General features: G+C 54.2%; 1 protein-coding gene across 1 annotated transcript; it reads right to left on the reverse strand.

Annotated features, from left to right (window-relative positions):
* Nucleotides 1-581: 581 nt before the first annotated feature.
* On the reverse strand, nt 582-3,655 carry CAMK2N1 (calcium/calmodulin dependent protein kinase II inhibitor 1). The gene is made up of 2 exons (XM_017662734.3): nt 3,343-3,655; nt 582-1,883 (listed from the first exon to the last, which is right to left on the reverse strand). Exons 1-2 carry the CDS (start codon nt 3,506-3,508, stop codon nt 1,813-1,815), a joined length of 237 nt encoding a protein of 78 aa, XP_017518223.1. The 5' UTR covers nt 3,509-3,655; the 3' UTR covers nt 582-1,812.
* Nucleotides 3,656-15,850: the final 12,195 nt, after the last annotated feature.

Here is a 15,850-nt window from a genome sequence, read left to right on the forward strand (position 1 = left end):
GGGCCTTGTGAGTTCTGGAAGGTTTGGTTGCAGGGACAGGGCACCATTCCTGCTCAGCCTGGCCTTTTGAGGAGGGGGCCCTTGGAAAAGCAGTGTGTGTGTGTGTGTAGAGCAGCCTGACACTGAGCGCTACTATGTGCTGGGTATTGCCTTAATCCTCCCAACAACCTTAGGGGCCCGCTGGAGCAGTATCATCCCCACTTTACAGAATTGGAAACTTAGGCCTAAAATGAGGGGACTGGCTCAAGGCCATAAGAGCTAGGAAGTAAAGGAGCTGGGATTTTAATCTAAGCCTGCTAGCCAGTGAACATTAGCCTTAACAAGACTCCCTGCTTCCCAACACAGAACCCTCCATCTCTCTGCACACCACCAGGGAAGTAAGGAGAGTCCTCAGCAAACTCCCAATTGAATGAACTCCCCCTTGGGGGATGGCCTTGGCAGTCCACTCATCTTTCCTACCATCTGGTCCCAACCCACAATCCCTTTTTGCCTCAGACCAAAGCTATATCGTTCATTCCCTCCTTTCCGTCTGCAACCAGCAGACAAAAAGCAAGTCACCCAGAACAGAGAACAGAAAGGAGTGAGACACAGGAATGGTTCTTTTATTGTACATTGGAGAAATAGCCCTGTGTGCTGGTTAAAGGTGCAACATCCAGAATATCGAATTAAGAAAAGAGGGAACAGGGAAGGGTAGGAACCTCTTGAGGTTCAAAGTTGCAAACAAAAAAACGGTAAAAGATTTCCTCACGCAAGAGGCATTTTTGCAAATACCATGCAGAATGGCAGCTGGTGTGCCTTAAGAGAACCCCTATAAATAACAGAAAAGACACTCCAAGCATTCCTTTACATGGACTCAGAGCACAGGGAAAAGAAAAGAAACCAAAATGCCTTTTGGCATTTCAAGATATTTGGCACTCTTGTGATTACATTTTTTTACAGCCCATTAGAGAGAATAAACTGACACAATATTAGAGAAAAAAACAGGCTGCTCACACAACAGACCACAAGGGAGAGGTTAGAAAAAGCTCAAGCATTTTTTTTCTTTGTTTTTTGTGGGTTTTTTCTCCTTACATATAAAATGTGTCCATGTGCATTAACTTGGGCAAATAGCTTGCAGCAACAAAGAAACACAAGCTTTACAATTCATTTTAAAATAAAACAAGGATTCTACCTATCATTCCTTAGAAAAGTTCTCTTGTTTTAAACACATTCCTGATAGCTTCAAAAGAGGACCAAAATAAAACAGAGCATCTATAGAGATCATTTTCTGATTTTTTTTGTACATCCAAAGATAACATAAAAAAATAAAACTGGACAGCATTTCACATCCAAGTGCACAGAATCATTTTTGCAAGATTAAATAATGTAAACATTGGGAACAGCCAAATCAGCAAAGAATGCCAACACCTCAAAACACCCGGTGTGGCCACTTCCTTATTTATTTAAGTGGTTCAAAATCCAGATCTATAATTGCGCAATATTCACTGTATAGAAAAAAGAAATGGATATTAATTTTGACAAATAGCTGCAACTGAGACTTCTTTTTTATATGTGTGTATATAGTGATCTTTTAATTAATTAAATTTTTTTTTTTTTTTACTTTTGCCCAGAAGCCCAGAGCCTTCGCTTCCTCCTCATTCTCAGGCCTCCGCTGCCTCCCGGCCTGACACAAGATACAGGTTGTTGATTTCATCGTGGGTAGGAAGCTAGTAATAAATTTCAAAGTGCTTTCTCTTCTCATGCCTTTTGCCAATAACTGTTAACGCCGTTCTTATTCTTATTCTCTCCCTTAACTCACTGTCTTTGGGGGAGTTAGACACCAGGAGGTGCCTTGTCTGTCATATTTTTCAGCACGTCATCAATCCTATCATCTTCAATAACAACTGCAAAACAAGGGGAGAAAAGGAGAGATCAGCGCACTTGGGCTTCGACCTGGGTCTCCGACATTTCCCTCGACGCCCGGGGCCAGCGGGAGACTGCAGGAGGGGGGGCTCCCTGCGAGCGTAACAGCCCCTCCTCCGCGCCCTCTGCCAGGGGTCCGTTTGCTGCCGGCCTCCGAACAACGCCCCGCGCCCCCCGCCCCGGCTGCGTCCCAGCTCGGTTCGGAGGGAAGGAAGCAGAGCCGGCCCAAACCCCGCGGCCCCGGCGGCAGCGGCGCGCGCTGGCCGCGTCCCCCCCAACCCCATCCCTCACCCACCCGACCCCCGGGTCGTATTCATCTGCAAGGAAAGTTCCCGGGCCTCCGAGGGAGGGGAGGAGGACCCGCAGTCTCCGGGCCTGACCCTCGCGGGTGCCCCGAGCCAAATGCCGAGGTGCGGAGAGGAGGGGAGGCGCCAGGGGCCCCTCCCGCGCGCCCTCGGCCTCTCGCCTTCCCCGCGGCCGCAGAGGTCAGAGCCTCCGGCGCGCCGCCCGCCCGGGGCTCGCCTGCCGCTCCACGTCTGCCCCTCGCGGGCTCTCCGCCCGGCTCACCATCTCTACCTAGCCTTTCCTTTCTCAGTCCCTCCATCAGTCTCTCGGCGTGCCTGTCACCTGCCGAGGTCTCTGGGTCTCTCTTGGTCCGGGGTGTCGGCCGCGCTCATTGTCTCAGCCGCCTCTCGGTCCTCCCCAGGCTCGAGGTCTCCCCGCGCTGACTCCCTCCTCCGAGCTCTGTCTCGGCCTCTGCCCAGCTCGGTCGCACCCCGCCCCACACCCTTGCCTCCCTCCCTCCCTGTCTCTGCGTCTCAGTCTCTCCCGGCAGCTGTCGGTCTCCCTCATTGTCCCCGCGCGACTCGAGCCGCTCTCGGCGTTCCTCCCTCCAGGTCTCTTCCAGCCCTCGCACCCAGCGCCCAGGCTTGGCAGACCCGCCCCCCCTCCGCCTCCCCTGCTAAGCAACAATGAAAAGCCCGGGCGACTCGACAGCCCCTCGCTTTCTCGGCAGGAAGGGGGTCCTCCTCCGGCAGTTCTCCACGCCGTCCCTTGGGAAGCCCTGGGACACCCCGCCCCCCCCAACCCCGACTCGGGCTGTAGAGCGAGCACAGCTGCGACTACACTGCGCAAAAGGGGAGGGGGGTAAAAACCAAAAAGCAAACTTTGGCGCGGGTGGGGACCCGAGCGCAACCTTTCAGCCCCAGCTGCAGCTCGAAGCGGCCACGCCCCCTGGGTGACCCCACCGGGGATCAGGCTGAGGGGGAGGGGTCTCCGCGGCCAGCTGGAGCGGGACCCGCAGTGCGGGATCTCCCAGTACTGCGCGGTGGGATTCCTACGGGTCTGAACGGGTGCGCGGGTGCTGAAGACCCCCGCAAACCTCCCCCGGGCCTCAGGGCCCGAGAAAGGGGCTGTCGGAAGAGGGGACCGCGAACTCACCCCGCTTGCTCCGGCCGATCTGGCCCAGCTTGGGGGGCCGCTTGTTCTGCCCAGCGCCGAAGAAGTTGTTGGTGTCCTGCAGGCGGCAGGAGAAGATCTGGCCCACGTCGCCGCCGTCGCCGTAGGGGTTCAGCTTCTCGTCGCTGTAGGGCAGCACCTCCGACATGGTCGCGTCCGGGGGCTCCGCAGCGGCGCCTCCTCCGCCCGCGTCCCCGCCCGCGGCGGACAGGGTCAGCGGCGCTGGGGCCGGGGGCTGCCGGCCGGGGACGGCCCGCGGGGCTGCGGCGGCGGCGGTGGCGGCTGCGGGAGGCCGGGGGGACGCCGCTAGGGCACGAGCGCGCCGCCCGCCCGAGCGACCCGGCGAGCGCCCGCGGCTGCGCTGCGCTGCGCTCCGGCTCGGCGCGCGAGTGGCTGCTGCTCGGGCAGAGGCGCGCAGGACTCACATCCTCGGCGCGCTCGGGCGCTGGGCGGGGGCCGGGCCGGGCGGGGCCGCGAACCGGGAGGAGGGGGCGTCCCAGCGAGTCCGGAGGGCGCGGGGCCCAGGCGGGCGCGCCCCGGGGAGCCGGCCGGCCGGTCCTGCTGCGAGTGCGGGCGGCGGCCGCGCGGGCTCCGGGAGGCGGACTGGGAGCTGTGCGCGGCGGGGCGGCGAGGGGCGGAGGGGGAGGGGAGAGAGGGAGGAGGGCGGGCGGGGGTTGGGGGAGAGGATCCCCGGAGCGGAGGTGGGGCGGCGGGCCGGGAGAGAGACGGGGAGAAAGACAGACAGAAAGAGAGGGAGGCAGAGAGGCCGGGGAGAGGGCGAGGAGGGGCGGGGGGGGAGCACTAGGTCAGGATCGGGGAGGCCGAGGGCGACAGCCGCGGAGAGGGGACGGGCGGGAGGGAGAGGGTCGGCGGGGGAAGGAGGAGAGTGGGGCCGGGCGGAGAAGGAAGCTGGGACCGCGCAGCCGGCCCGCGAGCGAGAAATGCCGGCCACGGCGCGGAGGCGAGGCGCGGGGAGGCGGGCGGGAGGCGGGCCCGGGCCGCGGGGAGAGATCCCTGGAAGCCGAGCGACGTCACGGGGCCGCGCCGGCCACCCGGGCCGCGGCTGTCTTCCTGCCCCCGCCCCTGCCCGCGCCGTCCAGCCCGCGGAGGGCCCCCCGCGAGCTCGGGCGGCCTCCGGGTGCCTCCCCCCGCGCCCCTCCCGCGGGCTGTTTTCTTGGCCCCGCGCCGGACCCGCCTCCCGCGGGGAGCTGGGGGCGTGGGGGCTCTGGGTGCGGGAGGGGCAGCGGACCGACGACGCGCCCGCCGGGCAGGACAGATGGATGCTGGTCTCCCTGGAGAACAGATGTTGGGGCAGAAGGTCGGAGGGCACCACGGCGACCGGCGGATACTGCTTCTCCCAACAGCGGCACACCGGGGAGCCCCTTTCCCCACCACCCTCGCGCCCCGCTCAGACTCTCAGGGCCCGGCCCCGTGGGCCTCACGCGCTCCCTCCCGAACTCGGTTGGCCCGGAAAGCCAAGCTCCCGGCCACCGCTTGGGACTCCGGCTCCCGCGGGGCCTCAGGGTGGAGGCAGATGGGGGAGGGAAGGGGTGGCTCCACCTCCCGGAGGAGAGGGGAGAGCCTCATTACGCGGGCTTGCCCGGGATGCCCAGCTCTGTGTCCTCTGCCTCTGCCGGGAACGTCCCGGGCCTGCAGCCCTCTGCCCTCGGGAACGTCCCTTCCAGCAACAGTCAGGAGCCCTGGGGAGAAACTGTGGCTTTTGAGCCAAGGAGCGGACTCCCAGTCCCGGGAGGGAGACTGGGGCAACCCCAGAGGCTTGGGAGGCACATCTGCCAGGCAGATGGTAACTCCCAGGGGACAAGGTGCCGAGGAGAGCTCGTTATCCTCGCCCAGAACGAACAGCACCTGCTCTCCCCCAGGACACCGTCTTCACTCAGCAGAGCCAGCCTAACCACAGAAAGGGGCAGCCATCCCAAGGTCATGCAACTTGAAGACGGGGCTAGAAAACATATCTAGGTCTCCTGATAAGTTCTCAACTGTTTCAACCTGCATCACTACAAGGGGTCCAATCAATAGGGAAAGGGTACCCTAGGAGTCACTCTCCACTTAAATCTATAACTCTGGGTGGGTTATGGACCAGAGGGAAAGAGGCGTGTTTTTTTAAGTGACATAACTTCTGGAGGGGCTGCCTTGGAGGTGCCAGCCCAGCCTCCTCCCCAAACTGTGCAAAAGGGTCCCTTGGCCTCCAGAGAACAGACCGCTTGGGAAGAGGGAAGGGGGCTGGGAAACAGGAGACAGAGACAATGTGGCAGAGGGAGTGAGTGCTATCTTTGGATTCAGGCTTGGGTTAGAATCTCAGCCCCATCATTTGCTAGCTCTGTGACTTTGGGCAAGTCACATCCCCTCTCTGAACTTCCATAATCTCAGCTGTAAAACAGTATGTAGCCAGCTAGCTGCCTGTGTGCCTCATGGGACTATTATGAAAACAAAATGAAATCAGGTTCCCAGTGCCTGGCTGACAGTGTGTGTGCACTTAACATTTGAAATGACTTAATGAGTGAGAAAGAACAGTAGCCCTGTATTCATTCCTTTTCAGAGCTGACAGAGCTGAGAGGATGCTTAGAGATGCCCCAGTCCAACCTTGTCATTTACAAATAGAGAAACTAAAGCCCAGAAAGGGTGAGAGGCTTGCCCCAAATCCCTCAGTTTATTAATGACAGAAGCAGCCTCCAGCCTTCCCTTGCTCCACTCAAGCTGCCTTGTCTCCATTCATCAAGGTGTTACTGAGTGTCTGCCTCAAGGTTAGCACCAGGCCAAGTGCTAGAAAAGAACACAAAACCAAAACAAGCAGGGTGATAAAATTACAAGAAGCTCTTACGTTTGTATCATGCTTACTTTTTTTTCCCCCCCAAAGCATTTTCTCATCCATTACTGACCTTGCTTCTCAAAATAAATACCTTTTTGAGGTAGAAAGAGGAGACGTTGCAGCTCTGTTTAACTGATGTTAGCAGAAAGAGCGTAAATGACTTGCTAAGGTCACAGGCTAGTGATGGAGTCAGGAGAAGCCACTCTTCCAGACTGTGATTCCAGGTCCCTGCAGGGGACACCCTGCAGTGCATGCAGGGCTGGGACCACCCTGTTCATCTTGTTCTCACTGACTCCTTCCTTGCTGCTGCGTTATGAAGCAATTTATACACTGAGCACCCACCACAGAAGGTTAGCAGGCAGGCACCGACAGCTGGCGGACCTGCACGCACAGCAAGTGAGGGCAAGAAGGGAAGCCAGGTTTTACACTCCATCTCTTTTTATGTTTCCTTTACTTCATTCCAAATAAGGTTAAAGGTGGCACCTTCCCAACTCAGTATCCACCCCCTCACCAGACCACACAGACAGATGGCACTTTACAGTTAGAAAAGCATTTCCACAACTTACCTCCTTAGAGCCTCCCATTAGCCTTCAGAAGTGGCAGAACTGGGACCATCAGGCCCGTTTTACAGCTAAGGTACCCGAAGGCTGAGTGATGTCCCCAAGCTCACCCAGAAGTTCTGCAAAGGCAAGTGTGAAGCAGTTTGGCATTCCTCCACCTCTTTGCCTCCCAACCACTCCATCACAAAGGCCTCACTCAATCCTCCATTTTGTCCAGGCTTCAGTGGGGTATCCCTTTATGCTGGAGTCTTACACTTGGGTGCAGACACATGCCCTGGGCTCCATTCCTGCCTTTCCACCCTCCAATAGCCAAAGGGCTGGCCCAGAGCCAGATGACCGAGACTCTGTGGAAGATGCTAGGTTCTGAAGGAGGAATGGACCAGGTAAGGCAGAAAAGGAGGCTGCCCTCACTGCCACCCAGTGTGAAGGAGGCAGCCTCCACTGGGCAGCCAAGTTCAAATACCTGCTCTGCTATTTCCTGACACTGTGATCATTTCTCCTCATTGTGCCTCAATTTCCCCATCTGTTAGATGGGGCTAACAATTATTCCTACCTGGTGATTTGTTTTGGGAAGGAAATCATACATATATCATATGCCTGGCACATAGTAAGTCCTCAATAAATTCAGTTGTCCTTAGCCATTGACTCTCTTTGTGGCCTTGAATAAGCGGGTTCTATCCTATAGGCCTCTGACTCTTCATTAGGAAACTTGGAAAAAATCACACCCATCTTTTCAGCTGCAAAATCAGCCTATTCCCCCAAATCTAAAATAGAAAAAAACTGCTTGAGGCAAAGGTGGGGGGCTTCGCCCTTGAACCTCACCTGAAACCTCAGTCACCAAACCCTAGGCCTCTGCAGAACTGAGCAGCACAGGACAGTCCACCTCCATGGGCCCTTTCAGCACAGACATTCTGGGGCCAAACATGTATTTGCAGGCCTCTGCTGTGCATCAAGCCCTACACTAGAATTGGTGGGACAGACAAAGGGAAAGTCAGCCCCAGCAGTGCTCAGTATAAAATAGATGCCCACACATTCACCCCCTTTGTTCCCTTACCCTCTCTTCTTTCCAGATGGGGAAACTGAGGCACAAGCAGCAGCATCAGTGATGGCAAGACTTGGAGAAGAAAGTGGCTGTCAGTCCCAGGTGTGGGTCATCTGCTGGCAGTTCAGGCCCAGGATCCCATAGAGGTGGAGCACCGGGACTGCTGGGCCTTGTGAGGGCTGGCTCAGGCTCTAGATGGACAGCAGGGAAGGCCAGGACGTGGTGCTATGTCAGTGGCCAGCTGGTCACCTCCAGAGAGGCTAAGTGGCATCCCAGCAGGGGACCATCACTCTGAGCCAAAGCTAGATTAAAAACCAATGCCACCCCAGCCCCTCTCAGCTCAGCTGGAACGTGGATGCAGCCAATTCCTCACCCACTTTGAAAGGCAGGGCCTGTGCCCCCCACGTCACCACAGCAGGCACAGATGCACCAACACACAACTGAGAGAAAAGCATGGTGACTGACTGCAGGTGCTTCAGATCTAGAGTCAAGGAAAAATTCATTCATTCAGCAAATGTTTGTTAGGGACTTTTGCAGCAGGCAGTCCTTCTCCCAGTACAACTCAAGGAGTATTAGCTTCCTTATTTGTTAAATCATCAAATGAAATCTTACAGGAAACCTCAATACATAAATTAAAAAACAGATAAAAGAAAGGCTGCCAGAAAGATAGGGATTCAGAACTCCACCCTTTGGGGCCCCCCTACAACCCAAAGGGTCTCAGAAGAATGCCCAGAGCTCTAGATGCTCAGTGGAAACCACCCCTACAGTTCATCAAGTCCCACCTCCTGCTGTCACGATGGGGAAGCAGGGGCCCAGAGGGGGCATGTGGAACCCCAGGCTCCTACTCCCCCCTGCACCACACAGCAGCTCAGCATTATGCAAAGGGGAGCTCCAGTGATGCACTGCTAGTCAGAAAGTAAAAGGGCTTTTTCCAGCAATTCAGTTTGTTGTGTTTCTTTAAAATAAATTAAAAGATGAGAGGGTAATTTTTGTTTTGATTATAACAACAACTCACAAAGTGAGAATCCCATAGGCTCTTCAGAAAATGTAAGAAATAGTGAGGACAGATGGGAGGAGTCTGGGAGCTAAATCCCGCCAGGACATGAGGGGGAAAGTGGTGTCCTAGCCATGCTCCGCTCACTGCACATCCGCACCCAGAGGATGAGGGGGCATCCTGGGGCCTCTGAGACAGCAGCTCTGTCTGTCTCTGCATGAGCAGCTGGGGGCATGGGCGTCCGTACCACTCTGGAAAACCCCTGCCCTCTGTCCAGGAATGAAGGAGGGACAGCAGGCGTGCCTGGCACCATGGTGCTTTTGCACGTCCACACAACCCTGGTGGGACAGACAAGGGTGCCCTAGGCATGACATGAGCCTCATGGATGTAGGGTGGAGGCTCATGAGTTGGGAACTGTGGCTTCAAAGCCTGGGCTCTGAATCCTTCACCTGGTCTGTCTGGGTTTCTCCTGTCCCAGGCTCCCAAAAGGCCTGATGTCCCCTGACTAAAGAGCCCCTGGCCTCACCACAGCAATGAGCTGAGCCAAACCATGGCCACTAAAGGAACTAGGGAGTTGCTGACCCCAAGTTCAGATACAGTAGCTACCACTCTTGATCCCAAACTCTTACCACCCAACTGCCCCTAAGAGCTGACCAGGCTCCAGGACCATGCCGATCACCGTTCACATATCTACATTCACAATAACCTCAGGAGGGGGCTGAGATTGCCATCTCTGTCTTTTAGGATCTATAAAGGCTCCTAGCCAGAAAGGCTGAGTGAAAAATCCAAGCTGCACAGCCCGTGAGAGCAAGGAGGTCAGACTCAAGGCGCAGCTGTCAACTGTTGGGTGACACTGCCTCCCTGAGGACACCTGGAAATCAGGGAACCAGAGACAAGCCTCTTTTAGTCTCCACATCTTGGCCTACCCACAGAAACTGAAGCAACTGAAGGGTCCAAACCTCTTGCAGGCTGAGGGACCCTTTGGGAATCTAATGAAGGAGATGGATTGTCTTCTCCAGATGCAGAAAATCGTGCTCAGAATTTTCAGGGGATCTCTGAACCCCATGCCTCAGAAAAAGAATTCAGGACTGGATTGTCTCAATGACATTTCCCACTAGCGTCCTGTGACAACAGAAGGATTTTTAACACCTAAGCCCAGAGGTTCTCACCTGACTCTCCCCCAAATATGGGATCAGACCTGTGGCAGCTCAAACCTGAGCAGAGGGATGTGGCCACTGACTTCTGAGCCCAAGTTCCCACAGAGGGGACTGTGCATGGCTCTGGGCCCTTCAGTTCCCACACGCTGCTTTCAAGCACTTTCCATCCCATAGATGTAATGTCATTTGATGTCCATGATAACCCAGTAAGGTTGGCAGGGCAGAAAAGGGGTACTTTCTATGGTACAGTGGGGAAAAGTGGGTCCCAGGCCAGGAGGATGAGCTGCCCACCTAGAGACAGAGCCAGGATGGAGACCCCAGGTCCCCAGCTACCCACATGGAGCGTTATCCCCTGGACCACCTGTAGAGCAGGTGAAGTCAGGGTAAATCAGAAGGCTTGAACTCAATCCCAGCTCCACTCCTCTCTACTTGTGTGACTTTGAAGCGGTCACTTCCTTTCTGAGCTGGAATTCAGCTCTAAAATGCTGGTAACCAGATCAATCTCACTGATCTGCAGCAGAGAGATGGTAGGATCAGATGAGGTGCTGATTGGGTCACTAATATAAGAGCAGGGGACCGTTCCATGCAGTGAGACCCCTGCTCAAAGCCCTCCGGGGCCTGCAGTGTGGACAGAAGGGCCTTTTCTTCCTAGGAAATGGACTTCCTATATCACAGGAGGGCAGAACACTGAGAATCAGGCACTGCATGGTCACAGAGGCCTCCCCACCCTGCTCTGCTAAACTCTGGGCTAAGCAGGGGATGTGGAAGACGGAAAACTGGTCTGGGAGGGCAGGTGCCAGGTGCAGGGGAGAACGAGGCAAGGAGAGATGACTCACAGAAGCAGAGAGTCTACAAAAGCCGCAGAGAGGAACACAGACTCACATGCAAAGACGACATTTGGACACACACTCCAAGGCAAGAGACAACAGGGCCGACAAGAGGCAGAGTGCCGAGTAAAGTAGGGGACGGTCAGTTCTGTCTCCTACAAGAGGCAGCAGAAAAGGGGACAGAGGAGCTTGCCACCTAGGGAGGGGAGCAACAGGCAGACAGGACAGAGGAGATGAGAGTGAGGAAAGCAGGCCAGGCTGGAAGAAGCAGGATTCTGCCACGGAGAGAAAAGCTTCTAGGGAGAAAATAAATATCTATGTCATACAATTTTTTAAGCATCCTTTATCAATGTGAAGTCATCTGGGTATTTTAAGAACATGTGATACATTACGCATATCTTGTCTTGTTGAAAGAAATCATGGTTAGTGTATTGAAAGATGTGAATGCCTGGAAATCAACCAGGGGAGAATGTGGGATTGCCAACACCCCCAAATTTTCTGGGTTTCTCAAAATTTTCACATCTGGGCTCCACTTCCTGATGAACAGGTCAGAGAAGGAAGAAGCTGAAGAGAAAGTTCCTGCTTCTCCCCTATGCAGGCCGCGCTCAGCTGGACCTGGGCTGAGCCGCCCAGGGTCCTCCTCAGACGGCTCTCAGGTCTCTTTCCTAATTTCTCAGGAAGGAGAGAGAGAGCGGCCTCAGATTCTCCTCCAAGGCCTCCCGCCCACCCTAACCATAGGGGCACAGCGCCACCTGGAGGGCAGAGCAGAGATTGCAGCATTAGGAGGGCTCCCATCATGAGTCCCTCCATGGGGATGGTAGGAACAAATACGAGCCAACTTAGCAACTTACTGCAGGCATACATGAAGCCCCATCCTCCAAGACACCTTAAATACTAAGGAAGACTACATGAGGAGGAAGGTCTGTAGTTATGGCAATTTGGACACTGATATTAGTATGACCTCATTTGTAGACCCCTCCCCCCAGCCTAGAGAAAATCAGGTTACAGATAACAAAGTGCCTGGTCCACTAGTTGCTCAATAAATGCTTGTTGAGTTCAGTTGTAGGCCTCCAGGGTCATGGCCCAAGCCTGGAGGAATCTGGATTTGAAACACCTCATGTGGGGCAGTGGCTCTGGCAGGGATAGAAGGTAAAGGGCAAGAGATGAGGGCCATGGTAGATCACCAGGCAGGCCCTCACCCAGTCTGGGTCGGCCCCTCTGACCAAAGTCAGTGTCACTGGCTCAGCCTCACATGCCCCATTCTCAGGGAAGGGAAATGCCAGGGCCCTTGGCTGGCATCTGGAAAACAAAAAGGCAGCTGCAAGGGAAGTGACTAATGAGTACTCCGGGGAGCGATTCAGGACATCGTACATGGAAACTTATCTCATACAAAATTGATAAGTTAACACTGTCTAATTAGAGAGAAAATGTGCTGATTTCCCTGGCTTTCTGGGAACATGGTCCTGAGGCTGTAGCAGGCAGCTAGCCTGATGAGGGTCTACATCTCACCTTTGGACCAGCAGCCCTAAGGAAGGCCTCACAACCTCCCTCCCTGGCCCCTCATCTACCTGCCGTCTCATAGGCTTGTAAAATGTCAGAGTTGAATGGAGCCTTGAAAAGCTTCTAATCCAACTTGTTTCTTTTATAGGCAGAACTGAGCTCCAGAGAGGTTAAATCACTCCATTTAAGATCACACAGCAACAGAGCCAGGACCAGAAAGAAAGTCAGCCTTTAGGCTCCCAATCCAGACCATTTACTACCGTGCAATGACATTGCCCCAACTTTGCTGTGTGGAAACTTCAAAGCTCTGGTCAGGCCACCAGATGTGATGTTTCTCTTACAAAAGTCATCCACCTTGGTTCTAGGCCCTAAGAGAGGCCCTTCCCTCTCTCCTTATAACAAAACCACGGCCTTTATCTGTGGCCTAAAAACCAATTCCCCCAGGAAGTCTTCCAGGATTGTTTGTCCCACATATATTTCATTTGATAGTATACTCATTCATTCTATGGGCATTCAGTGGTTGAGAACCCAGGCTCTGGAGTCAGATTGCCCTAGGCTCAAATTCTGTCTTTCTCATGTGCTTAAGGAAGACACTTGATCTCTCTGGGTCTTTATTTCCTTTTCTTCAAAGAACGAACAATAAAAACGCATGCTTCATGGTGAAGATTAAATGACATCAGTCATGCACAGCACCGAGCAGGGACTTGGCAGAGCAAGCCCTCATGTTAGCTCTAATTAGCACATAGTGAGGACCTAAAAATTGGGCAGGAAAGGAAATAAGATACAATTCTGCTCAAGATATGAGCAATATGGCTAAGAGCAGGAAGAGAAGATTGCATTATGGAATCTCAGAGGAAGGACACCTAACCCAGCCTAGGTGGCAAGTCAGGAAAGATTTCCTGCAGGAGACACCAAAAGCTGAGTTTTATAGGGTGAGTAGACATTAACAAGGTGAAGAAAGAACCAGAACTCCAGTGGCAGGACTCAGCCTGAGCAAAGGCTGGGAGGCAGGGAACAGCGTTAAACGTTCAAGGAACTTCAACGGCTCTGTTGCTGGAGCACAAATGTGAGACAGAAATGGGAAGAGGCTCGGCGAGGTGGTCACGCACACCTTCATGTGCCACAGAAGAGCCAGGATGTGAGCCTGCACATGGCAGGGAGCTTGGGAAGGGCTTTAAGCAGAGGAAGAAATGCTCAGGTTGTTTTAAGCAGATCGTTGTAGGCTCTGAGGGGTCTATGTTCTCTGCTTGGCTCCCCTTCAGCAATAATTAACTGCCCTTGGTTTTATTTTGAATGGTCAGGAAATTTCCTCTAACCAGGCCAATCACAAAGGCCCTTCCCAGCTCCAGGATTCTGTGAGCCACAAATATTTCCAACAACTGAGAGTTGCCACAGGTACGGTTTGCTCCTTTTCAAACTATTAGGACACATTAAAAGACAGTTCTGAGCCCTCAAGGACAGACTTAACTCATTTTTGCATTTCCAGGCACATAATATACTTAGCAAATGTTTGCTAGGTGACTAAATGCCCATCAATGATACCAAACTTGACAGGCTGTTCCTCTGAGCATCCCGGAGGCCCCGTGGGAGCATCAGCATCAGATCCTCACCCACTGGAGTCTTCACAGCCCGGGGCCAGGGTTGGAGAGGGTGTCAGATCGGCTGAGTTTGTCATGTTTGCTTTTTTGTTTTTCCACATGTTGTTGTTTGCTTCTTGAATTTTCCTTCATAACTCCGAGTGAATCAAGATTCCAAAGACCTGCCTTCCAGCTCCTGCTTCACCAGGATAAGCTGGGGAACCTCAAGCCTCCACCTGTGGTATGAAAAACCAGGGTGTGACTGGAGATTCGTGAGGTGCTGACTGGCTTGGAAAATGCTGTGTGTCTCTAACATTTGGTTGTCTGTTGGACAACTTCGCATTTTAGCATCTCGGACTTAATGTGATAAAAGGCAGAGTGGGGGCTCCAGAGTCAGACCTTGGTACCTTCAAACAAATCACATAACCTGTAAAGAGCAGTAATATGGCCTCTGCTGCTTGTTTGCCGTAGAGCTTAGAAACGATGTAGAGAACCTAACAGTGCCTGGCTCATGATGACGTGTGGCTGTAGGCAAAATGTAACCCCACTGAGCCTCACTGGTCGCACTTGTGAAGTGGGGGTAATGGCATCCACTTTGCAGGACTGCCAGCACTAACGCACATGAAGAGCCTAGCACAGACGCTCAAAACACCAGGACCAGTTATTCATCATGATCCCTGCCTAGTGCTGTCTGCCTGGGATTAAAGTCACGGAGCACAAGGGTTGACTTAGAGCAAAGGGTCAAAATTCACAGCAATCCCCAAGTTCAGAACTAACTTCCTATCTCCTCATCTCCCTTTCACCCCCACATTCCCACCCTAGGCCCCAGGTACCAGTTCAGGCCCCACTCAACCCTCCTGGAGATGAGGCTCCTAAAATGGGAGGTGGGAACGGCCACAAGCATGGGAGTCAGGCCCAGCCAGGCTAGGACTGAGCCTGGCCCTCAAATCCAGAACCTGGGCATGTGCGAATCCATGTTCCCAACCAGCAGTCACTTCCTGAGGTGGGCCCAGCGCACTGCTCCTGGGTCTCTCCGTGGAGTTCAGTTTGGAGGAACGCTCAAGGTGGAAGGACTGGTCTGCCCAGGATTAGAGTTGGGCTGGGGTAGGGCAGGCACCTTCCCTTCTTTCCAATCACTTTGATCAGATTTACTCATGAAATCTATGCTGAGGGCTGAACCCCACAGGCAGTCTGCCCATCCCGGGCGCTCTTACAAAGCAAGTGCTGAAAGGACAAGGACAAAGGCCTAGATGCTTTGCAGGCACTGAGGTGCCTCGGAGTTCACCCTCTCACCCTGCCCTGCCTGGCACCTCGGGGTAAAACCAGGGCCTTGCCCCCTCACTAGACAAGACTCAGTACTTCTGTTTGTCCCCGAGTTGGCCCCCTGCACCTGGGGAACAAGCATCTCGTGGGGTGTTCCTGAGAGCACAGAGGGAATTCACCAGCCCCGCTGCCAGAGAGCAGGACCAGAGCTTTGGAAACAGTCTGGAGTTTAAATCTGGACTGGCACTTACTGGCAGTGTGTCCTCAGTCCACTGAATTTCCCCTCTGGGCTATTTCCTCATGTGTAAAATGCAGACACTGTGAAACCCTAACCAGATTTTGTGAGGATTAACTCACTTTGAACTTGAAGTTCATAAGAGCCCACAGTACAGTACTCAGTGTCAGTTACCCCCAGCACCTCTGTCCGCTTCTCCTGCGCAGCCATTCAGGACGTCAGCACAGACTGCAAAGACCACTGGCTCATGAGGCCAGGAGAAGCCTTGGGCTGCTCTCCAGGACGGCCCCTCTCCAGCCTAAGCATCACCTAGTGGCACACCATCTGTGGGAGCCCCAAACCGCCTCGGCCGAGGGGGAAGACACACACAGAGGCCTCAAGGTGCCTTCCCTTCTTTTCAATCACTTTGATCAGATTCCAGTTCACTCCATCATGGTGGGACCAACTCCATCCCAAGGAAACCTGGCCTAACCACTGACCCCTGGCTGACAAAGCAACAGGCTAACAC

Source organism: Manis javanica, chromosome 4, assembly GCF_040802235.1.
Source record: "Manis javanica isolate MJ-LG chromosome 4, MJ_LKY, whole genome shotgun sequence".
Lineage (NCBI taxonomy): Eukaryota > Metazoa > Chordata > Mammalia > Pholidota > Manidae > Manis > Manis javanica.

What these genes read in the sequence shown, in the direction of transcription:
- CAMK2N1 (XM_017662734.3), bottom strand. Translation starts at nt 3,508, where the DNA reads ATGTCGGAGGTGCTGCCCTACAGCGACGAGAAGCTGAACCCCTACGGC. An exon ending in GATCGGCCGGAGCAAGCGGG is followed by an intron (nt 1,884 to 3,342) that starts GTGAGTTCGCGG and finishes CTTGTTTTGCAG; the next exon opens with TTGTTATTGAAGATGATAGG.